Source organism: Lepisosteus oculatus, chromosome 20 (assembly GCF_040954835.1).
Source record: "Lepisosteus oculatus isolate fLepOcu1 chromosome 20, fLepOcu1.hap2, whole genome shotgun sequence".
NCBI lineage: Eukaryota > Metazoa > Chordata > Actinopteri > Semionotiformes > Lepisosteidae > Lepisosteus > Lepisosteus oculatus.
This window is the reverse complement of record NC_090715.1, coordinates 5,733,995-5,760,368: the sequence shown is the minus strand read 5'-3', so window position 1 is coordinate 5,760,368 and position 26,374 is coordinate 5,733,995. Positions and strand designations below refer to the sequence as shown.

Here is a 26,374-nt window from a genome sequence, read left to right as displayed (position 1 = left end):
CATCCGAAGGATTATGGGTGTAGTGTAATAATCAAAACAATGTGAATAGGTCAGTACTTTTCTTTCATCTGCACCTTAAGCTTAGAAGTACTTTCTGAGTAGCTTGTCACCTAAATCATGAACAAATCTCTATACAGTAGGTTCAGTTCAACCATAAAAACTGATAAAACCCTTTTGTGAATTGTATATGTTGCTGAGTAAAAACAGAGATCTGCACAATGTAGGATCACAGATATAGAAACAACAGTCTAAAGCATGCTGTGACAACATCCTATGATAAGCTCACTGAATAAAAAAAACTCCAAAGAGAACTGAAGCAAAGAATCAAGCAGTGCTTTATTTCAAAAGGTGAACAGTATACACGTAAAGATTCAAATGCTGCTTTAAATTTTTGGATACAGACAATAGGCACTTCTCAGAAATGCAAATCTGAAAAGGTAAAAATTGTAATAATCACATACAAAAGTGTAACACTCTTAAACACACACACACATAGGAATTTACCAGTCCAAACACTGCCATTGTATTGCTTACTAACATGGTTGTAAAATAAAATGTCAGATTAATGACTTCCAAAAATTTTGTTGAAAGGAATTAACTGAATTTAAATTTCTCTAAAAGTTAAAGAGCTAATGTTACAGTATTAATTTCCTCCCGAACACTGAGTGGGAAAATATCCATTAGTGAAATTAACTACAGTTTCTAGGTAGCTAACAATGTGCTGTATACAGTGGGGCACAGCTAATGAACACTGCAGTGGGTGATATTTCATTATACAAATTAATGCTCACATTTTAATGGGAAAGTCACATAATGAATCTAGGCTTCAGTGACAGCAATTAGAGACACAGATTGTCCCCTTCTGGACAAGACAGTATTTAGCAGTAAGCAGCTGTGTAAAAAAGTCTTCAGTTTTACATTGAACATGTATACTTTGGGAACATTAGCACACAATTTATATCTGTGCTTCAGAAATAGGAATATGTAGGATTGAGATGTGTGTAAGTCACGCATTCTGAACTACATAGCAAAACTAAACAAATACTGTATTACTAACTGGCTGTCAAAGAAAACTTTTACCATGTACAGTTTCAGTCAGGGAAAGTAATAGGATTACACTGAATTAGTCTCTAGCAAGTTGCTTGTTTCACAAAACGGCGGCGCCTTTGCTACATTCAATGTAGTTTTGCTCCATCTGAATAGTTTACAAACTGTCTTTCTTGATCATGTATAAATTATATGGAAATTCAACCTGAAGCATGCCATATCTATTAACTATTTTAATTGCAGTCCTGTGGTGCGCCATGGTGTTTATTAAAAGTGGTTTCTATGGAGCTGAAACAAATTGTATTGTCCCAGATGAGTCCAGATGAAAGCATTTAAACTGAGCTCCTGAAAGGGAATAAACACAATGGACTGAAACGATCACTAGTTATAAAATTACCTACATTTTTTGTTTCTTAAGAAGGATGTTTCTTTGTCTGAGATAAAAAAACAGCAAATCATAATAATTTTCTAACTTATTTCTCAAGGAAAGCACATGCACATGTGCAAAGAGTAAAGCTTAAATGTTCTTGTCTTTACTGTGGTAGTTTGCAGTGGGATTTTGTCTTGTGACTTAGCACCAGATGGTGACCAGACATCTTTTATGGTGCATTTAAAAAACATTATTATTAAAATTGGATTTCTCTTTAAAAAACAGTAAATATTAGTATTTGACATAAAACAATACTGGGCCTTCCTTTTTTTTTTGTTTCTTAACAGGCCATTAGCTTTCTCAGAGGTGTTCCTGTTTGTTAGGATTACAATTAAAAGTGTTACGGGTACATTTTGACCTTTAACAGTAAATTGTGTGTAATGTTGCACGGATGGATACTGTAAATTCCCAGATGCCACAAATGGCCCTGATGAATGATAAAACAGATGTCTTACTGGATCCAAATAGTCCACAAGGTACAGACCACACTCCAATAATCTAGATATTGATTACTCTTCAAGGTTTGTTTAAATTGGATGCATATTTTAAGGTATTGTCATCCCTTGTGGCAAATGAAACAATATTGCTGTACACTTTTTCAAAGTGAACATCAGATTGTTAGTAGAGAATTTCACTTGAATTTTACTCTAATGGTAACTAAAATTCAATTAAAGGAAATGAAAATGATCATTTACATCAGAGATTGTTACTATTAAATCAGCCCAGTCCACAGAGAGATTAGCACTTATTGGGTTAAAGCCCATATTACTTGGTTTATTTTAAATATAAGCCAAAATGCATTCTTGTTTAAAGCTATGTCTCCAACTGGTTCCCTGATATTAATATTTTATTGAATTTGTATTTGTAGACCTTTATTTAGGAACAATGCAGTAGGTCTGCAGATCTTTGAATCTTTCTGGAATGGTGCCCTCCAAATAATGATAAATTACTTGAGCAGTATGCCATTTGCTAATTATATCCATGATTTACTGCAGAGCAAGACTTAAATCATTCAATTCAGTCTTGCGTAACAATGCTGAATTTTTTTAGGTTTAAAAATGGTTTCCATGTGTATAATCTAAACAAATTTTATAGCTATATATACACACAGTACTTAACAAACATCCCTTTATTTTACATTCAGGTCCCACCCCATCAGCTGCTGTGTTTGTCTGAATGTTCATTCTAGAAACTTTCCTACATTTTAAAATCAAGCATTTCATTTTGTTTATTTTTATTGATTGCAAAGCTGGCTTTAATTATGTGTGTTGTAATTACAAGTGGGATTTTTTGGTATATTAGGCTACAGTGTGTACTTTTTCACATAGTGTGCTTTAAAATTTCTATTTTATTATACATGTAGTCTTTTTGATGTGTAACAGCGATTACCCACTGGAGAGCACTGTTTGCTATGGAAAAATACAATCTGACACTGGCTAAAATTATGGGACTTGGTCTGTCTCCCGTATGGTCCGTGTGTACGTGTCTGTGCCTGTTTATTTCAGTTGAAGTTTTCATCACAACGTTTTTTCATCAACAGTTAAAATTGTATTCTTCTGGGAATGTATAGCTTCTGTAGGCTGTGATTTATGTTGACCGTGATAAACTGCAAATAGAGATTGTCCAAGAAAATACTGCCTCTTTGCCAAGGCAGTGTCTGACAGTGAACAAGGCCAAGAGAGGACCTCCTAGCATTCACCGATGCAAACAGTGGTAATATTAGGACAACATTAGTTTTGTTATCTATTAAAAAGTATTGTCTGCTTTAGGGGTTTTGAAACTACCATATGCTTAGTGGATTTTATTGTGTTGTCAAGACTACTAACTTAATTTTAAGATGAAAAACCTAATTTGACTAACTCTGCATTTCTGAATGAACTACTGGACAAAATGGTTTTGAAATGTCAAAGTCTTGTCACTAACTTAGCTTTAAAATGTTAGTTCGGGAACCTTTTTTCACAACACTTTGTTTTTTCTTTTCTTCCGTCACAGGTGAGAAACCGTACAAGTGCCCACATTGTGACTATGCAGGCACACAGTCGGCATCCCTGAAATATCACCTGGAACGTCACCACAGGGAACAGCAGAATGGAGGGGGGCCCATGTCAGGCCACTCCCAAGAACATAAGGAAGATCATTCGAACGCCAAGGGCAGCATGTTTATCAGACCTGACATCCTCAGAGGAGTCTTCAAAGGAGTGCCGAGTACTGATTTCAGAGGAGGGCAGCTGCTTCCCCATCAGTGGGCATCAGGGATGATCTCTGCAAGAGAACGTCATGGACAGTGCGCTAGTGTGGCCTCTGAAAATTCCTTGGAAAATCTCAAAAGCTCTGAGGCATCTGGGGAAGGCACACCCAGCTTCTCTGACCTGGGGAGAGCCTACCAGAGCATGGTAGGCAACGGTGTCAACTTTCAAGGTTCCCTACAGGCTTTCATGGACAATTTTGTTCAGAGTTCCTTGAAAAAAGAGAAGGAAATGAGAGAAAAGCCTTTCAGTGAAAGCATAGAAACAAAAGCCAAGAGAGGCGAGAACAGCGTGGAGAAAGCAGATGCCAAGCCTTCTGAAGGCAAACCTGAGAAATCTCAGTATGAACCACTCGATCTATCTGTCAGGCCAGATTCTGCTTCGCTGCCAGGCTCATCTGTTACAATCCAAGACAATGTCGCCTGGCACGGCTGCCTTTTCTGCTCATTCACAACTTCATCCATGGAGCTGATGGCACTCCATTTACAGGCCAACCACCTCGGAAAAGCAAAACGTAAGGAAAGCATCTTGGACATGAAAGGGATAAGCAAGGAACAAACAGGGGAGTTGGCCTCACTAAATAAAGCTAGTCTGGGTACCAGTGCTAGTCACCTTGGCAAAGAGGCAATTTCCTCTAAGCAATCCCCACATATAGATAAGATGACCCAGCAGGAGACAGTCAAAGAGACTTTGGGAGAACAGAAGAGCTCAACTTGGCCAAATCACATGGATGCTAATGTGAGCAGCGTTCAGAATGATTTCTTCAAGCAGTTTAGAATTTACGCAACTTCAGGTGGATCAGGAACCCAAAGCTCTAGCAACACCAGTCAGGAAGCTGAGCAAAACATTCAACCTGCTGACAGCATAAATCTGAAGTCGGCAAGCCTTACTAACAGAGGCACCACTGATGAACTTTCAGATAAAGTCTCCAGCAGTGAGATGGAGGCTTCAGAGGAGCACGAGCAGCTGGAAGATGATGGCAGACCTGCTGAACATAGTGATGACTCCCCTAATGAAAAACTGGAAAGTGATGAGGATGAGGAAGAGGAGGAGGAAGAGGAGGAGGAGGATGGAAGCAGGGATCTGATGCAAAGTGGCATTCCAGTGAAGGACTCACAGGGGCTTGTGCCCACCATGCCACAACTGCTGGAGAAACAGTGGCAGGGCTTGAATCTTCTTTCATCTCAAGGAGTTCCCCCAGGGGTGATGAAACCGGAACATGCCCATCTTGAGCAGCAGATGAACATGCTGTCTGTCCTGAGGGCCTACAGCACAGAGAACCTAGCGGCATTCAATGGCCTTGGAAACAGCTCAAACAACACCAGTGGCATCAAGAGACCAGACATGCCTGGTAAGTACTGTGGCATGCTTTTGATCCTATAGCACACATATCTGCACTATCACTCCCATTGTTCACAGCAGATAAAGCAGATGTGCTTAAAGTTATTTCAACCTTATTTCAAGCAAGTTTAGACGCTATTCACTTGCAAGGAGCATCAGATTAATCTTTATTACTAGTTTATATTACTGCAGTTTTGGTTTCCCTGGATGGAGGCGAATAATCCTATCTCCCAAACAGGATCTCAGCTCCAATGTCTTCTCAAGCACCGTATTTAACTATCTTAGGTTTCATAAAGCTCAGTCCCTAAAGCCCATTACTCTATAATACCGAAAGATGTATGACCCTGTGAAAAATGAACTGTCATTTTTCATGATTCTTTTAAGGTTATAGGAGCTCCTTGAAAACCAATGTTTCTGAGTGCTCTTTTTGAGTTTTGGTAATAAAAAAAGAACAAACCCACAAAATATAGTATACAGTATGTAGTATAATTCAGTGAGAGAAGCCAGGAAGAGATTGTAAAAGGTAAGTGAGAAGCCACAAATGTTGGTTTGTTCATTTTTTTACTGAAATAAATACTTGCCCATTATTTCTTAATACTTAGATTAATTTATTTTTATCACTTACCTTATATTAAGTTAAAATTGACTGTATTTAGCATCTGAAAATAAATTTGATCACACTTCTTATTTTTGTGGATGATTAATTATGAAATGCAATAATATAGATATAATGATATATTACTGTGATATAATAATGGGTTTCTATGTCCAGACATTTTTATTCTTAGAAATACTGACAATAATTTAATAGATATATAAAGGTGAACAGTGCAATGTTAAGCACATTTTCTGTTTCACAATAAGTAGTGTTGCAACTTACATTTTTATATAGCATGATCTGTAGACCTTTTTGTAAACATTTATTTGGGACAAAACCCTACTGTATGTTACCAAGAAATGTAGTGTTGGGTTATATTATAGTTAGATATCTTGTTATTCATTAGCAAATTAAAATTTAATATTATTATCAGAGGATATTGCTAGGTCGGGGTTTAACAATGTATATTTTATCACGCGGTTTGAAACGGAACAATAAATATTATACTTTAGGATTTCAGGGCTCACGTTAGCTGTGGAACTACAGAAACTATATGTGGTAATTGTAGCTTCAGCAATAAATACCGTATTATATATCCAAAACACAAGCGTCATTCTTGCCTGGAGAGGTGATTTTTGAGTTGTGGTACTTTTTATTGGTATTATTCTGAGACAAATTCATTTACAATTTAAGTCCCGTAGGCATTTCCAAAATTGCATCATATTAAGTACACAATAAAATATTTGATCATACAAAAAAATCCTCTGGGTATTTATTGGTAATATATTGCCTTTTATTTCAGGTTGAGAGAGCAGAATTGTTGCCTTTGTCTCAACCCTAATAACTAGTCCATCAATATCTAGTAGAACTGTGAAATTCAGTGCCACATACTTGTGACTATTGACATGAGAGGTTGATCAGTAACATTCAGCAAAATCTGAATGTTGAAAGGAGACTCTTTTAAATTAAAAGCAGAACACATGCTGAAAACACTACGTAAGGAATCAGTTATTGCAGTGTTCACTTGGAGTTTTATTTAAATCTCATTGTCAAACTTTAATCATCAATTAGTGAAATTCTAAACATAATTAGTCATAAATTGTCATAAACTGAGAGCCACTAGTTGACTGTATGGTCTGTTTTTGGGAGTAGAGTCAGACTGTAATGGAAAAAGCAAAGATTGCAGTAAACTTGTTTACGACCAATGTCAAAATAGTTTACATTAACAATTGATGTTGCTTTTGACCTTTAGAATATGGAATGTGTGAGTAGTGTAGTGGAACCTGTTGCATTTTTAATATTGTGAGTGGGGTCATTCCTAGTTACATGCGAAAATAAGCACTCCTATTTCTCCTCAACCAGATACTTGAAATGCTAATAACTTACTTACACATTGAAATGTCCTTGCTAAAAAAAAAGTGTTTTTAACAGCAATGAAAGGATCTGAAACTTTTGTTTGTCAGGATGTCTTTAAAGACTTTGGAAATTAAATTAAATGGTATGCAGTTCATTTTGTTTTAATTGTTTTGTGGCTAGTATTAATCAGACTCTGGGTGTACATTATATCATGTATAGCAGGTAAAATGTAACGATTAAATCCATCTAAGGGATGATCAGTTATTTATTTAGTCAACAAAATGCCGTAAATCTCGTAAAACAATCAAGTGTTAGGTGATGATATAAGATATTTATTTTCACTTCACACAGTCAGTCCAGGACATCATGGAAACACAATAATTAGCATCGCAATGGGGCTATGGGTTCAATTCCCATGGTGCTATGGTGCTATTTGTACTGAGTCTGTATGTTCTCCCCATGTTCATATGGGTTTCTTCCAGCTGCTCTGGTATCCTCCCACAGTCCAGAAACATACTTGTAAGTTCATTGGCTTTTGAGAAAACTGGCCCTGGTATGAGTGTGAGCCTGTGTTTGTGTCTGTGTGTTTGTCATGTGATGGACTGGCGTCCCGGGACGTCCAGGGTGTATCCTGCTATGTATCCATTGCTTCCCGGGATAGGCTCTGGCTCCCCTGTGATCCGAACTGGAAGAAGTGGTTAAAAATGGATGGATGGATAGGCAGCCCATTTGGAATTGAGCACGAGTATTTCTCTTCTTCAAGTGGAATTGATTTTTGTCATGTTTACGACAAACTTTCAGTGAAGACAAGGGACTCAGAGACAGATGGGAATGTTAATCGTGTCGATTATTCTGTCAACATACTTTATTTAAAAAAAGTTGTGTTGCAGGGAAACGATTTTAAAATCCTTTCAGCAATACTTGTATTTCATATTTAGAAAATCTACTGTCTTGCTACAGTAAAGAGACAGGGGCGAAGATGTAAATTCTTGTTCGATCTTTGCTAAAGAGTCACTGTTCAAAGCAAATCTCTACTGGGGCTGCCCCCACTTTAACAGGAGTCAGTAATGGTGATAACTTATTGATATGGAGTTCCTTTAACTGCAAAGGTGAACATGGTCTGTTAAACACTTAGGGTGGCCAGGTGGAAGCCAGCCAAACCAGATTTTCCCTTCAGGGTTCAGTCACTTGGCAACATCTGCTAAATAGGTACCTCAGATAAAAAAAAGCGCCTGAATCTTGGTGGAAGTGGAGAGTTCTAGTTGATTGGTATATATGAAGGGCTTCTTCATACAGCGCTTTATGTACAGTATGTAAGTATAAGAAATCTTTTTAAAGATGTCTGGACTTGACAAATCACTTTTCTAAACTTCAGACACTGACTATAAAAAGAAAATAATTCAGATGGGAATTTAACATCTATGGCTGCTGTAAAAAAAAGCCTTGTACACGTCAAACACAGGAAACAAAACATGGCTTCTGCACATCTGGTAAATTAATAGATAAAAGCAACAGAGACTCTCTCTTAAATGGCATATTCTGAAACCACAAAATCATAATTTTCTAATAGAATGATCACCTATAGGAATCCATTCGAAATGTATTCTTGATCGTTTCAGAAGACACGTGCTCTCCGAAAATTCAATTCAGAACTTGCGAAATACGATTATCTGAAGTGCTTCGCATTAGGTTTGTATGCAAATAACGCATAAATCATTAATATCTCTAAATTCTCTCATGAATTTGTACTAGTGAGCATCTGGGCTGCCGGAGAAGCTTTTTAAAGTGCTTCACTTCATTAGCATGCTTAGAAGTAGGGGAGGACATTTACACAGGTCCAAACACTTAAGTTCCTCTGCTTAGAGTGTGATAGGCAAACTAACGATTCAAGACACTATTAGAACAATATCATGCCTCCTACAGGTAAGGCAATTGGCAACAAGAGCATGACAGAAAGAAATTAAGAAATTAGAGGCAGAAAAATATTTTTTTTACAGAAAACAGCATTTAACCTCAGGGACTTTGTTGTCATTATTATTATTATTATTATTATTATTATTATTATTATTATTATTATTATTATTATTATTATTATTACCCATAATATTTAATTTGTGAGTGTTTGTCTTGGGTATTCAAATTAAGCAGATTTTGCCAATCTCAAAGCTCATAGAGAGTGTTCAGATGAAGAGCTTGAAACAAGTGAAGAGCATACATTTGTTTAATGAAAAGTATAAATCATTGCAAAGCAGACTCCATATAATGTTTTGGCTGCACACATCTATTGTACGGTGATGACTTTGAGGCTTCTGTCAGACTAGTGCATCCCATTATCTATGTTAATAAAACACAATAACAAAATTATGAATTGCAAAACATCAGTAAGTCTAACAGAAGAAATGAGTATTCAGTAAATTAGCAATCATCCTGCAATGTGAGATCTAGAGTATTGCATACTTTTAAATAATATGTTAGTTTTCTCATTCTCTACCAACTTTATATTGCCTTCTTCATTGTAACGACCACGAGTCAAGTGAACTCAAGAACAGCTGTTTCTAGCTACTGTTCAGTGTATTCCTTGGGCAAAACAGGCCAATTGAAGAGGTCTCACTGTTATAGGAGAAGTGTACATTCATATTCTGGCACTTAAAAACACATTTGAAGTGAAGTACCTCTTTGGAAGAGTTGCTTCCACAGTCTCCACTTTCATCTTTCGTATATGAAACTACTTTCTTGATGCACATCTTTGTACTGGCACATTGTTTTCAGATTTTGCTGACACTCATGCGCTGACAAAAAAGCACTTCTGTAAGGAACTGTATTCTTAAGAATATGTGTCAGAGTACTGTAAATGACAAGGCTTCACCATAATACCTTATCAACTGACAAATTGCAAGGTGCTGTGCTACTTTTCTTTTATATTTACCTCCATACTGTATTTTTTTAGAGTAGCACGGAGTTTGAGGAGAAGAAACACTGCAGAATCATGTAGTGTAAACAACTCACAAGATAAGCAACAAGTACAAACTATGCAATATTGTGTATGCATAATGTATTATCCTCTTCAATTTAGAAGGGCCTCCATCTCCAGCAGTATCTAAGATTCAGATTGTTAAAGAATTAGGGAACAACTGTAGAGTGGAATTTCACATCCACAGCACACAGACCCAGAAGGAAGCTCTTTGGAAATGGTAAATAACTGATTCAATAAAACCCTGCGGAATTCGCAAAAGTACAGTGTTTGCCATTCTGCACTTTATCAAATTTATCAGATATCTAGGAGATTAGCAGTCAAAATATTTCAGTGTTGTTGTGGTATTAGTTTTTTATGATTTATTTGCTTCTTCCGTTAATTATGAGATGGGTGTTACTGAAGCTTTGATCAATGCAAAAATAAAACTCATACTGTATTAAAAATATACATAGTGTTAAAAAATCCACAATTTAATCCATAAGGTATGAAGCTGACCATTATTATTTTCTGGGGGGGTGGGCATTAATTAAGAACAATGTGCCCTAAAATGCCCCTTTATGGTGTTATTTCATTTGTACATGACACCACCTACTGGATGTGAAATGAAGGCTCACTGTTTTTTTTTAATAATTTCTTTTTAGTTCTGTTGAAAACAAGAGTGTGAATTTTCCGTTCAGCCCTTGGGCTTATCAATTTACAAAGCCCCAAATACCATACAGTATGTTCATTGCGCAGAAAAGCTAAACTGTGTGATGCCAAGCTTTCTCTGTTGGAGGAAGAAAAAAGGAGAAGAAAAACTGAATAGCTAACACAGATTGCCTGTGTCAGGAACATAAACTATGTAAAAACGTAAATGTATGCAAACACTGCCTGGTATTTTTAGCCTGTACAACATTCCTTGACAACTTTGGTCTGCTGGTGTATGCTCGTGGGAGATTTGGGATTGTCTACTTAGTTCTAGTCGTGTTCATGTCACTAGTGGCCAATTACCTCTGTCAAAAAGGAGAGATTTAAGTCCAACCTCCCTGTGTGGGATGTGAACCTGGACTTTCAGAGGTCAATAGCAGGGCTTCCATACTTCTGTGCATGTCAGTTTCTCATAGCCAGACCTTTTCTGTTAAAACTGTTTAAATTACAGACCACAGTAATAAAAGGATCATATGTGTTTCCCTCTGAACAGGTTCTTTAAAGCTATTATGATAATTAAAAACATATGGTGCCTACACCAGTTGGAGGGAACTTGCAGATGTACGGATTACAGTCTGCATTAGGTTCTTTACTTTCTCTGGGAAAAATAAACCTCAGCTCTTGAGTTCAAACAACTCTCCTATTGAAATTTCTCCCCCTGGTTTTATGTACTTCCAATTGCATACAGCAGAATTATCAGAGCCACTAAAATCACAGAATAAAAGTAATTAAAGCAAAAGGGAATAATGGCTGAGATAACAACACTCCAAAAGCACAGGCTGTTAATGCATAATCTATAAGTTGCATTTTTTATCTTTTTCTGTCAGAAGAAACACAAGCCCTTAAAACACAAAATGATAAAAGTTAGTATTTGCTAATAATAATATTATCTTCATAATGTTGCTAATTACTAGAAAAAGTATTTTAACAAAGTTGTGTGCATTACAGCAACTGAGAGTATATATTAATAAAGCTGCATTGTACATGTTGTGTGTAAATGACGTGCATTTGCTGTTTGAAGATAAATGGTAGTCAGTGGGATAGGATACGCATAGGTAGGCCTTGTGAGAGCAGGTTGAAATTCATACTAATTCACAACTGATTCTGGCGTGGAGTTATCTGCTGCTTTGAAACACAATATTTCTTTTTTACATCAGTCTGTAATTTGTGTTCAAAGCAGCACTGCTCAAGTTAAGATGCCTCTTTCTTCAGCTGTCTTTTGCTGTGTTCCTCATTTTTTAAGAAATAATTTCACATGGATCAAGACAGACCCAAAAGACATTTCCTTTCTGCGCTGCATTTTGTAACCCAATTTCTGCCTTCATTCGTCTTTGTGGGGCACACTTTTCAGATCTGCAAAGATGCTGTCATCTTTAACCATTATTAGAATATCCAGTGGAAGTCATTCTGAAGATTTTAAGAGTGTCAGATGGTGTTTCTGATATGCCTTTGTGCATTGTAATGAGAGATAGTGAACCTAAGGTGCTACTTCACATGTGGATATTACCATTTTAACTTTTACAGAGGTGAAATAACACCTTGTCACTCAGTGCAAATACTAGTCGCAAAGAGCAATTAATTGTAATAGCTGTTGTCAACCAAACCAAATACTTGTTGCTCTCCCTAAGCTGCTGTGGACTATCTAAAAATATTTTCCTCTTGATAATTTTTTTACTGTCTTTTACATTACACAAGACTTCTGCAGGCAAATTGTTTTCTTCTGTTGTCATCATGAATTGATACTGCCCCCACAGTGAAACATAATTACCTACTGTACGTTACACAATATTTTTCTACACTGTATATACGGTGTATATATATATGTACCTATCTGTGATGTCCTAGCATTTTACAGTGGTCTTTTATGTCATACAAGTTCAGATATTTATTGGTTTACATCAATCTAGGATGTAGGATTTCCTAAGGGGATGCGTTGAAAAAATAATTTCTACATATACATAAAAACACCAATTGCAAACACACAAACATAATCTTATTTAAACAGCCATATTACTTCTAAATAAAAAAGAGTACTGTAGCTAAAGCGAGGAAAAATTGTGTGTTTTACAGAGTATCAATAATATTTATATCAGATTTCAATCAGAAAAGGATATACATTTATTAATAATCTAGATGGTTAATAGTTACATTTCAAAGCATTGAAAAGTGCAGATTGGTAAGGTAAATGTATTTTTTATAATGAGAGACAGAAGTAAGTGTAATTGTATAGCTGTATTATTTAAGAGCAATAAATAGAAAGCTAATTTATAGGAACATACTGGGTTAAAAACGGGCTCTGATTAACATGAAGAAATAAGCTAAATATACTGTATTATAACATTAGCTGTTAAGAAATGCACTTAAGTCTTCTTTAGTGATCGTAATAAATAGCACGAGCTTTCACATTGTTCAGAACAAATCCCACAGACTGTGGGTTTAGAATAGTGCATTGTTTATTAGAAAAATAAAGGGGGAAATAGTTGTTGCTCTAATTACTGTAATTTAAGCAGGATTAGGCAGGTACCTGAATGCAGCAACCTGAGACCCACTGCATGGATGACTGCTTTCTGGAAGATATATACAAGATGTATAAAAAACCTAGCAGTGCTGTTGAATTTGATGATTTCAAATTTAAAACAATGCCTCCCATTTAAGAATAAGTAAACAGTATGCTCTATTGTTTTTGCTCATTTGTATTCTCTCCTTACTCAAGCCTTGTTAAATAGGAAGCAAAGAGAATCCATTTTAATCTGATTAATAACTTAGCTGATCACATATAACCTAATTTTCATTCAGAGCTGCCCTTGTCTATGGAGTCATATACAAAATGACCTTTGAATCACCACTGGTCCCATAAAGCACAATAAGCGCCATTGTCCTGTCAAAAATTGAAGATGTTTTACATCATTACAAAATTTAATGTTCCATCTTTTCAAATGTAATACTTTTCAAAGGCCACATTCCAATTGAAGCTCATTAAAATCAGACTCAAGTTTCCTGTGGTGGGGATGGGAACAACTTTCTCATGCATTCAGGGTAATATGAATCAGTCTTTTAAAACAGATATGGTTACATATTAGTTTTGAAAGGTACAGTAACTGCAGAGCTTTCACTGTCTCTAACAGTGAGGCTTTTGTGCTTACAAATCTAATAACTGCCCCTTGATCCTTTTTTACTTCATACACACTGCATACTATTTGCCTTTGAATAAATACGACTTTTTAAAAAGTTCAAGGGTTGAAAGATTTCTGAACTTTTGGTTCCAGTTCAAAGCTAAACGAAATGTATAGAATGCATTTCTCATACAGTTTGCATTTTTGTTTAGTTTTGTTTGTTAAAAGTTGTTTTTCCACTTTTACAGTTTCTGTCTTTAATCTTGTAATTCTAAGTTTGATCTGCTGATATGGTTAGCTTTCTCAAAGGAGCCCTAGTGAGATTTAATTAAAACCTGAAAAAAAACACATCAGGAAATATTAATAAAATATTTATGGAGTGGGCTGATGTCTACATAAGTCCATATGTTTTATCATTTAACCAGCTTGCAATGTACTGTAATGTGATGTAAAATTTCCTTAGCGTTGTAAGGCAAGACTATATTGTTTTCGTTTTTAAAATACCTGCTGAATTTTTATCAAAATATTCATACCTCAGCTTCATTAATACTAGCAGCATAAAAAGCCTAATTACTGACAAGGCAATAAATTAAAAGGATCAAAACTACAAATACTTGTCAGAAATATTTAACTACAGCATATATGTGTATATCTATCTAAATGTGAGCTTAAAAAGAACATGACGTCTAAAACTACTTTGAATATTCTCAGCTTTTACAAAAAAAGTTAATATTTCTTTTTTCTTATGATGATGCTATCTATAGTTTGAAGAAACTTGTTTATCTGTTTAATTGTCTGTCCTTAAAACAAGGTCCATCTGTAAAGATGAATTCCATGTATGATTCATTGGATAGAAATTCTTGTAAAATAAAACCCAGCATGCACCAGTTTCCAGAAATTGTAAGAACTTTATGGTTTATAGTTTTTATTAGGCTCAGCAGGAAAGGGTTGAAGGATTAAGCTATGGATTAACACCATACTTTAAGATAAATCTTTTTTTAATGTGAAACCTCATCCCAATGCATTCTGGAAAAGCACTCTTATTAACTATTTTTTATCACCCTTTGTGCCCTGTTTTCATTTGACTGAAAACGTGATTGTGATATGCTTCGAGCCAGTAGTTTGCTGGAGTTGCAGACATATTTTTCAGCTTTCAAATTCAGAACAAAAGCTTCAGATATTGCTGTGCACTTTAGTGCTCTTGGTAAAAAAGAAATAAAAAAGATAAGCCTAGCTTGGATGCTCTGCTTCTCCCCCCCAAATAAGACAACAAAAATCTACATTTTCATCATCAAATCCTCACTGATCTGTATGCTACAGACACTAACAGACAAACATCATATTCAGACTTTGCCTCTAATTGACTGAACAAGGATTGGTCACACTTTTAAGTACCATTCCATAATGGATTTTCATGTTTGTGTGCTCTAACTGGCTGTGCAAATGGAAGGCAAAATGTCTCTTTATTACAAACAACAACGTTCCTTTCCATAAAGATTATATCAGCCCTTTTCTGTTTGTTGCAAGGTCACAGCTGCTGACAGATGACAAATGATCTCAAGATGGCCACATCATCTGTCCTGTAATTGTTTTAAGAATTTTAAAGATGAATGCTACATCTTCTTTTTTTGTTTGAACTTTTTTTGATCAACCAAGGATGTACAGCAGATAGGTGCAAAGTGCTCTCATAATCTCAGCTTCGGACATGTTCTATTTACGGGAAACAAAGAAATGCAGATCTTTAATATTTAATATCAGATTTAATATTTAGCGTCGTTTTTCTCTGAATGTAAGCACTTGGCAAATGAAGCGCTTGAATTTTCAGGACAAGCTGGTCATCAAGGAGATCAAGTTGAATTTTGGATATTTTTTGTTATTGGTGGCTGTTCTTCCCAATATTCATTTAATTTTAGATGTAGACAGGTAAAACATTAAGCATTAGGGATTTGCTAATGACTGAAATGGAAGGCAGGATTTGTCTGAGTGTCTGAGTGGATTAGCTGTGTTGCAGCCAAACTAGTAGCAGTAATGTCTAATGCTTTGACAAAATACATTTATAATTACTGGACTTTTATTGTTGTTGTCATTCTTTAGACAATTTCCCATGCTTATTATGTTCATATTTGTGATGCAGTCACACGGCAGGTAGTCTGTTCTCCCCCTTTTTTAGGATGTTTAATTGCATTAAGAGACATATCAGAAGATGAGTGTCATCGCTTTTAAAAACACAATTAGATAACACCTTGTCAAGGCCTTGTCTTCTCTTTGTTGACAGGCCCTGAGAACAATCACAATAACAGCATGGCAATTTTTGCATATGCTCATATTCCATTGTCATCAGGAGCGACAAGCACTTCAAGAAAAACCTACTGGTATTGCCATGTCTTAATCATGTCAGGCTGTAATTTAAGCAAATCAATAAACTACAAGGTGTGGCACATGATGGGAGCTTTTAACACTAATGAATCTGTTTTGCATTCAGCACATTTTTTTCTGACAAAACAAAACCTGCTCGTTAATTTGGAAAATAACATTCAGCAAGTTTACCAAAAAGTCAGAGAAGAAATTAAAGTGAAACCACTGTTTATGAGAGATGGATTAATTTTTGCCTCGATTTAAAAAAAATCTCAAAATTACATGTTTGACATGGCCTGTTTTACATCTGAAATTGGGGAAACTATTTAATGTGCTGAAATAGCATCTTTATGTGCCCACCTGACTGATTTAAAAAATGTGACTTTTAAATATGCTTTTCTGCATAAGAAAATGAAAAAAGCATGACAAAGAAAATAGTCCCTTAATTCAGTTACTGCAACATGATCATGTCTAGATAGACACTTTATGAAAAATGATGCGCTTCATTCATTAAAAAGCTGTTTCCAGTAATGTCATCAGGCTCTAGGACTCATCAAATCTGTAACCCAGCAGTGCTGGACAGACTGGAATAACAAAGTTAGGTTTTTACGTTCACTTTATCTTAATTGCAAAGAACACAGGGTAGGACACAAACAACACATAGAAAAAACCATTATGGTAACAGACTAGTATCTGTATCAGAAAGGTTCATGTTAAACAAGATGTATGGTTATTGATATTCAGATGACAACAGCAATGAGAAAAAGAAAATCTGGAAACTGATTTTTTTTTGTCCTTGAAAGAAACAACAAATATGAACCAGTGAAGTCATATTAGAACACACCTAAAGAAAACACTTGCTCTTATCTGTGCAAAAATAAGCAAAATAAATAAATAAAAAGCTGTATTATGCGATTTCCTTCAAAAAAGCATTATCTGTCTGGCATTGCCTTTTCAAGAAAATGAAAATTTGACAGTACAACTCCCTGATGAAAAATGGTAAAAGTTATGACTTCAAAAGTGTTTACACTCTGTGTTTTTTAATTTGTCTGGGCATATGCAGTTTATTTGCATTTCAAATACTTGCATTTGAAGCAGGTGGTTAAATGCCAAGATAGGAATTGATGACAATCACCTCTACTCTGTTAAGTGTCATGGGATCTATATTCTGTTTTGACATTAAAATTAAATAGATAGCAGCTAAACAAACATATAGGAATATATCTTGATCCCAACCACTCCGTCTACATTATATGAAATATTTATGCAAACTCATAAATATTATTGTGCTATAGATATCAAATGGATAGCCATAGTTTAAATAGACCAAGGTTAAATAACAAGGAGAACATTTAGGCAAAAATTAATATATGTAGTGTTGAACTATTTCACAAAAAGTCATTTCATTACATGTATATTCATTTCTGTAATTTACAGTAAACCCAATAGTTGTCAATCACACGTTAAAAGTTAAAATTTATAACATGAGGAAACAGCTGCTCCTGCATTTACAGCTAGACCACTCTAAAATATTAAACCCATGTCATCGCAGTATGGCCTTACATCTGCAACCATCTGTTTTTTATTAAACATTACACAAAAAAATGCAGCCATTTCCACTTGTTCATGTCCACAGCAACAACAAAAAAAAGAAAGAAAATCAGAAAGGAAAAACCTTGACATGATTAGATTCTAATTTGAGTGTCATTCAAGTGTGCCACACAAAAATGAGTATATTTATAGAAGTCACTAACAACAAAGCCATGTTTGAATATTTGGTACTATATACAGTACAAACAGATAGCAAAAGGTTTCTGGGAAGAAATAAAAGCATTTTTTATCAGCCCCAACACGGTGACTAGAAATACCACAGAAGGGATGTGCTAAAGTGTGGAGGTTTGAGTCTTCCATTAAAAGAAGCACATTTTGTCTTGAAAGAAGGGCATACGGTAAATATTTTGTTAGAATCTATCTGACTAGAATTATCTCTGGTGTCAAAGGTAAACAATTACAACATTGTGAGTCATTTTTGGATCGAGAGCAGTGAGTGATCTTGAACCCCCCCACACACACACACACTTCCCACCTCCCCTGAGTAATTCCCTTTGCCTTTTAAGTAGCGTTTCATACAGCGTGTTTGTGAGGTAGTCCTTTCCCTCTTGTTTTCTTCCATTAAGACAATTGATTATTTCTGGATTCCCTATGTGTTTCATTATATGTTATGGCTAAGCTGCTTTATGTCTTCAGCTTTCAAAGTCCAGAGACATTATGGATATGTGATCACATTCTGATTTAATGATCATGTCGCTTTAATATGATATAATACATTGATCCTATTTTGCATTTATTGTATCTTAAAATACAATCACTAGCGCACTCCATTCTTTTGCATATTATGTCTCAAAGTTAAATACCTTAATTGACGAAGCACATCAGTATATAAAGTGATACTCTAATCTACCAACATGGATGGGATTGTTAGAATTAACATTAAAACATTGTAAGTTGCAATCCTCCTGCTGCTTAAATACATATTTCTGGATTGTATTATAGATTGACAGACCACGATTTGGTAGCATTTGTCAACTTCCAGATCTTGAGAAATGTGTGCTGTCACACATGTTACTTTTAAATTATTCTTTTCTATTGCCATTTAAATTTGTTTTAAATAAAGCCAGTGTAAGTGAAAACACTGGATCAGGTTTTGAACCCCTGTATATAAAATTAGATTCCTTAATGTTCAAAGGACATCTTTTTTTTAACAGTATGAGCCACAGGTGTGCGGTAATAATTACAAATACACTTATAAAATAATGTCATTTCACCATTTAATAACTTACCAGTAAAAAGCAACCATTCCTTCTAAAGGAGCCCAGTGGTGAAGAGGCTTAAATCTTATCTGATATCCCATAACTTAATCATATGGCTCTTAAGAGCAGGACACAAACAGCTGTGCCTCTGTAATATGCATGCAATATGTGTAAAATGATATGCTTTAATTTTGAGCCCATTTTAAGCAGCAACAAAATCTGTTTATGCAGGAGCATTAAAAATGCGAGTTAACGCTTTCACATCCTTTAGCTGGGGCTATTTGTTTACTAGTATAATATTCGTTTGATGACTTAATACAGTCTACCTAATATTATCAGGCAGTTTTTCAAATGTATAATTGCCCTTTTGAAAGTGAAAAAAAATATGTATATAATTCACTGTTTTTACATACCTGTTTATGACAGTTCTATTTTTCTTTCTTTATGTCACTTTGAAGAATTATTTTAATACTAAATAGTATTTCGGTTTGTACTTAACCAGTATATACTTTGGTGGCTCAAGTGTCTGTGCTCTTTTTTCGGTGTGACAGATATTTTAATTTTTTTTTTCAGCATGGGAGTGATGCCTTTTAGTTTGTGGGCTACTCATAGTGTAATGAAAGAATTCAAAATGAAGTTAATCTTAAAAGTCCATCTTTGTCGCTGTTGTGTTTTTGTTGTCATGTCTTAATGTGAAGGTATGGTTTTACATGAAGCACTTGCCTGAAAGCACCAGGCCCCAGTAGAGGTGTGAAATGGTACAGTTATAATTTAATTATCTTATTGGACACTGAAGTCTACATGTTTTTTTTTCATTTGATAGGAAATCATGTTTTGCGTAGTTTTATACTTATAACAGATTATATTGAATGTAATGTTATAACTTTTGCTGCTCTCACAACCAGCACCATCTAGTGCATAGTCAATGCGTACTTCCGTAAAAAAGTACAAAAACAGCTCAGAATGCCACTGGCCCTGAGCACTCTACAGGTGCTTTTGTTCATGTACCCATTTTTGTATGTCTTTGGTGACATATCTGGAGTGAACATACAGTATCAAAGTACAACTGTCAATCCAGTGCCTTCAGTCAGTTCTAATCATATCCTGTGTGAAGATAAAAGACATATACTGTAAGACTCAGATTTGATCCACAGTATCATTTTGAAAAATATCATTGAATCAACAAGGGAAAGGGGCAGTATTATGTAAGAAGAAAACTTTAGCTGTATAATAACTACTTTGCGGACAAAATTGACCAAAAATACCAAATTCAATTAATTATTTGCTTTTGTATGGTATTTTCTACTCCAAAGGATTTTAAAGCATCACTTTATAAGAGGGGACCCACTTTATTCTCCTCTGTGTGACTCACAGCAGTCAGTCAGTACCAGCAACCCCACTACACAGCGGGTCAGTTGCAGAAGTGAGGAATTACCCAACCAATTGAATTAAGTTGGAGATTTAGGGAGGCCAGATTGTAGAAGACCAGAGTGGTGTTAATGTCCCTACTGTTTCAAAAGTGTCATGGGATTTTTAATGACCAAGTAGTCAGGACCTTGGTTTAAATCTCATCTGAAAAATGGCACCACCTAGCACAGTGTCACCAGTTACCATAATTGGGGCATGAGTTTGGTATGCGTTCCATATGCTGTATTTAAATTGACTGTGTTATCCTGCAGTACCCTGCTTAAGTCTCCCCTTGGCGCAAATACGTTTGTCACTGATTTTGAGACTTAATTAAATTCATCGCACACCCCTTCTGATCTGTATGTATGTATTTTCATGTAATAACCTATGAAAAACAATGCAAGCATATTGTGTCCTGGTAGTTGTGGAGTACATTTTATTGTGTCCTTGTTTTTATTCTGATTTTTTTCTGCATTTCCACATTACTAAGATCACATTATAAAGATCAGAATGCGTAATTAGTGGTAGGTCTTGTAGCAAGTTAAACCTTTTATTGCTAGGAGGATCAAGTGATATCTTGTCATATACAGTACCATGTGAGCAGCTGTTCATGTATGAGAAGTGATACCCTGCACCATGGCTACATGGCATAGGTTAACCTATGGGGCCATCTTAGTATCTACTGCATCCTGTGTTGCATGTGAAATATCCATTTTGTGTGTTTGATACTTCCTTCTTTAATCTTTGGTTTCATTGTATAAACTCCTGTGCATTGATTAAAATGCAATAACTAATTACACATTTAAACTGAATCAATGTATTACACTCTGTAATTTCATAAAGCTTGAACATTGCCATATTTTTCCACATAAACATCTCAGGAAAGTGATGCAGGCCATCTGATCTGATCAAAAAGACAAAATTGTTTAATCACAGAATAGAGTAGTTCAGTCTTGGAATTTTCACTGTTACCATACACTGTCCCTGAATGTGTTTTTAATTCCATCAAATATGTGATGGTCACTTAATAATCACTTTAAATCATTTTTTAAGAATCATTAAGTGAAAAAACGAAGTGCAATGCATTACCTTGAGCATTTTAGTGACAAAATTGAGAGATGCTTTTTTAAAAAATTAAGATTGAACTTCAATCAGTTTGGACAGTTGCAATTGAAATTGCTATATCAACCCCTACCCTCAATACACACACATACATTCCATAAAATCTCCTGAATTTGGGTATTTGTAGCATACTACGGTATTTAGTTGGTCAGTACAGAATAAGATGTTTTTTAATGTGTTGCTGAAGTTCTCAGTAGCTAATATTAAACTAGTAATTACATACTGGCACAAGCTATTCATGTTGCTGTCTCACAAAGTACTCTTTTAAAAAATTGTATTATAAATAAACAAACGAATAAATGATTTTCAATTGCACATAGACAGGATGCTATGGATTAAAGAAATAAACACATGTTCAGTCTGTCTTGTGTTAAAGCATTTTGCATTTTTCATGAGTTGTGACACCGATAGAAGGCCTTTTGATAATTTAATATATTTCAATTATAAGGTTGTGAATACATAAATTCTTGTGAAAATTTGATGTACGTCAGAAAATGTTTGTGTGTTAATTTGTTACTTTCCCCATTCATTATTTAGTGCTTCTGTGACTCATGTAAAGGTTTTCTCTCTCTCATTTTTTTGCCAGTTACGAGAGGGTTAAAAATGGCAAGACAAAAGAAAAGTAGATATGGGACTTTATTTTTCAGAGCAAAATGATGCGGGTAACTGAGCATCAACTGACCAGAAATTATTCGCCTCTGTCTGTTAGACACGTAATGGAGTCATTTAACTAGTCAAATTAGGAGCTGTAGAAATGCACCATGCTTCATTACTGAGTTCGAATGGGCACCATTTTACATTTACGTCAAAAATGATTTCATAGCAAATTAATGTTTTTATTGTCTTGTAAAAATCCAGACACATAAAAGAGTAGCACCACCTAGAGGTTATTCTGAAAAAAAGTAAAATAAAGACTACACAATTGATAGCATTAGTTGATATCTTGTAAGCGTTGAAATGGAATTAAATCGTAAAACAGGCCCTATTCGTGTGTGTGTGTCAGATAAAATTACTCGTACAGGTCAGAGAGAGCCTTAATCTGCCAGAAGAAATCATACTTCATCTCTGACAATGGTCATCTGTCCAATCATGCAGTTTGCATATTAGTTTGCAGTGTTAGCAATGTTTCTAGTGCCCACACAGCATGAATAAACAGTGCAAATATAGAGGAATTCATTTAAATGTAGGTGGGTTTATAGCTTGTATAGTAGCCTCAGGAAATTGTTTTTTGAGTCTTTTCTATTATATTGATTTGTTTTTATTATTAGAAATTAAATTTATTTATAGATGAAAAGTGTATATTCACTGTTGTACCAAAGTCTTAGAAATGTTAGGCACAGTCAACAGCTACACTGTTTTCTAATATTATAACAACTTTAACTGCTATCACTAAAGCTTTAATGAGAAGAAACAAGTCTTGTCATTTAGCAGTCTTTAATTCACATTGATCAGAATCTTCAAAAGCTTGATCACAACAATTCAAGGTACACTATGCGTGAGAAGCCAATATGACATGTTGTAGTACTTAATCCATCACATTTACCAATCAGATTTAATTGACTCATTGTCAGGTGTTCCTTGTCATTAAAATGATTTGTTTCTCTTTCCACATCCATAAAGCTTTTTGTACAGCAAAATAGAGATCTGTCAGGATTAACTGTTATCTTAAAACAGAATGTCTACAATTTCAGCAGAAGATCAAAACAGTTGTGCTGTTAATGTTAAAAACATTAGATGTAAAGAGCTGAGCAAAAGAAAATTTTCTAAGACTTGCACTGCAGGATACATACAGTACACATACAGTACATACAAAATGTGAGTATCTTACAAGGAACTTTTCTGGTTTATGGTATGTTTTAACCCTGTGCAGTTGTTAAAATTTTGGAAATTAAATACTGTACCTATTTCACAGCACTGTGTGGGAAGGAACAATTTTAAGAGATTTCTAATTTCACTTGTACTGTAGCATATACAGTACAGTATAAAGTCAAAGGCCATGGACAGTTCATCAGTGTAACATACAGTAGCTAACTTTGACCAGTGAAAAGAGCATATATATGTACAATATAACAAAGGATGCCTTTCAGTTTTAAAGTGTATTTTTCCCTTTTTGAGTTTGCTTGTAGAGGTTTGTATCTTCATCACTGTGAGAATTTCATATCCAAAACTCATAATCCCACAGGCGAGATTGGATTGACAATGTAAAATCTCCTTGAACAAAAATCTCCCCAATTTTTGAAGACAAGACAAGGAAAAGCACATGACACTGAAAACACTATGGAACTGCCTTTTGTTACCCATGCAAACCTCACAAATATACAGTATATGTGGTATGCGAACGTTTTATAATCTGCATGCATTAGATGGTATTAAGAAGGATATTGCCACTCTTCTTAAGAACCTAATGGAATGCAGAATGTCATTTTAAGAATGTGAAAAGACCATTACACTCAACCAGCCTGCGGGTCTTTTTTTGGTGAATCTCACCTTGAACTCTTGTCACTCATTCACCATCTATATAAAAAAAAACATCATCATTTTCTTTTCCACAGTGTTGTCTGTTCTCTCTAGTGTCTGTTCTGTTGTATCTATTTATCTTTACATACCGTACAGTTCCACTATAAACAGATGCTGCATACAAAGCCTTTGTTTCTTTCTTCTAAACGAGAGAGATCACTTTACAGCAGAGGCAATTCAGCCCAGTTTTATTGAAACTTTGAAATGAAATGAGCTGTCAGGACATCTTGAGATTTTTTTTCTCGTATTGGAGCTTTTTAAATTTTTGTATATAAAAACAATATCGTGCCATAATCAATAAGTAAACCTTAAAATTATATAAAAATTAAACATGCTTTAATTAAATTGTACCTGTGTTTCTGTTTTATACTGTATTCAGCATAACCAATGAGAATCACAAACTTGGAAACAATGGCACGTTATTCTAATTAGAGGATAGTCTTAGTTTAACAGTTTAAATCACTGTTAGTTTAACAGTGATTTACTCATGCTTTATGGAGTGAAATTTAGCAGTCCCCTGGTGAAAACACATAGCAAATACCACATTTATCTAACAAGGAAAGGAAAGTTGTTTCTACAGTATATGGACTACTCAGCAAAACCAATCTAAAATATCAAGATAATCTCAGTATGTCCACTGCTGACAATTTATATCAAAATGAGGTTGCAAAGCACTATTTTTCCTTAGTTATTAACTTCTTTCCAAAACTGGGCATTTCGGTTTGATTTTGCAGTACTGAGCAAAAATAGTGTGCATGGAAATGATTCAGCAGGAGATGGTGATGAGATGCAAGGAGTTAATCTTTTGGGGACACAAGTGTTGACTGACATACCAAGACTCTTCTATTACCCATTTCCTCCAAATTAGGCCATTCAGCTATAGTCTGCATGAGCCGACTGTTCCCACAGACTTTTTCTTTAAAGTTTTATAATTACTTTTAAGAAGGTAATAGTGTAAAATTAATACTGTGCACTTTCACTCAGGGGAACAAAGGGCCTTTGTTATACGTTCTTGTCAATTTTTTGTGTCACAGCACTCGACAGTCACTGTTTTCAGCAGACTGAACAGCGTGTGGTAGTCCGAACTGCATGGAGAGAAGACTGTTATCTCACCCATCAAACAAAATCTCCCAGTTTATTGTGGAAATGCATTTCTTCCACAGTGTTTGTGGTTCAGCACATCGTAGATGCAGTCTGGGTTCACAGCACACACTGGGTGGAAAGTTGAAAATGTCTTCTTATTGGGAAATCTTTCAATAAATCAATGTGACTTTAAACACATTTCCCCAGTGACATCATTGACCTGATAAGAACTGCTAATCTCTTTTGAGGCTGTCTGAGTGCTTTGAACAAAATCTAGTTCACATCTATCAGCAAGGTTATTTGTCAATGGCTTATAATCCCAGGTATATTTCACTGTTTTATATTAGAAAATGGGTAATTGTTCACATTACTGACATTTCACAGCCTGGGAAAAAGTAACATTTAACTGAAAGAATGTTATTATTGTAAGTCCCTCCACGAATATCAAAAAAGTAAAATAGAAAAATACATTTAAACAGATATTAGGATTGTTAAGCATTTTTTATGCAATAAACTTAAACTTTGTTTGCTATAATGTAACTGAGTTATATGAATTTGGAGTAATTCTCTTATTAAGTATATGATGGCAATTGTTCTTGTACACAACACAACATTGTACACACAGAAATCCAGTATAATATGTTAACTATTTACTTCTAAAGCAATAAATTGTTAGATGTATTTTTTTATTTTATATCACCATATTAACACTAATGCAAATGCATGACTATTCTGTTACATGTTTTCCCTGTATGTGGTATAGCTTCTTTTACCACAAGTATACAAGGTGACAGCAATGACCAGTACCCAAAAAGTCAAAACACATCCTACCTATTGTTTCAGATTATGTTCACCTCTTTAATTTACCCTTTGATTTCATGCCTAGGGGATTTTTTTGCTCAGTCCATAAGAGCTTAAAAGGTTACAAAGGACAGGATTCCATTCAGCCTCTCTAGCTCACTTGGTTGTCAGTTACTAAATGATCTGAGGATCTTATCCAGCCATTTCTTGAATGAAGCCAGGATATCAGATGTGATAACATGGATGAGTAGTGTGTTCCAGACTGCAACACATATTTCTGTAAAAAAGTGCTTCCTGACTCAACTTCTGAATCATTTCCCACTTATTTTTGCACGTGTCCTCTGATTCGAAAGAATTCCAATGCATTGACTTTGGAGAGTCAGATCTGATTGTAGAACTAGATTATGAGATCTAGTTTTAGCCTTTCAGAACCAAACATTCCTAGGAATGTGTTTGGTCACTCTAGCCTGATCACAGTATGGCAATA

At 35.1% G+C, this 26,374-nt stretch overlaps 1 protein-coding gene across 5 annotated transcripts in view; it reads left to right on the top strand.

Annotated features, from left to right (window-relative positions):
- The window catches only part of znf536 (zinc finger protein 536), a 172,155-nt gene that overhangs the window by 117,337 nt on the left and 28,444 nt on the right, over positions 1-26,374 (top strand). For all 5 annotated transcript variants that reach the window (XM_015368638.2, XM_006641441.3, XM_015368639.2 and 2 more), the window contains one exon: positions 3,470-5,074. In XM_015368638.2, the coding sequence (XP_015224124.1) occupies positions 3,470-5,074 (1,605 nt within the window). The remainder of the gene's footprint in view (positions 1-3,469; positions 5,075-26,374) is intronic.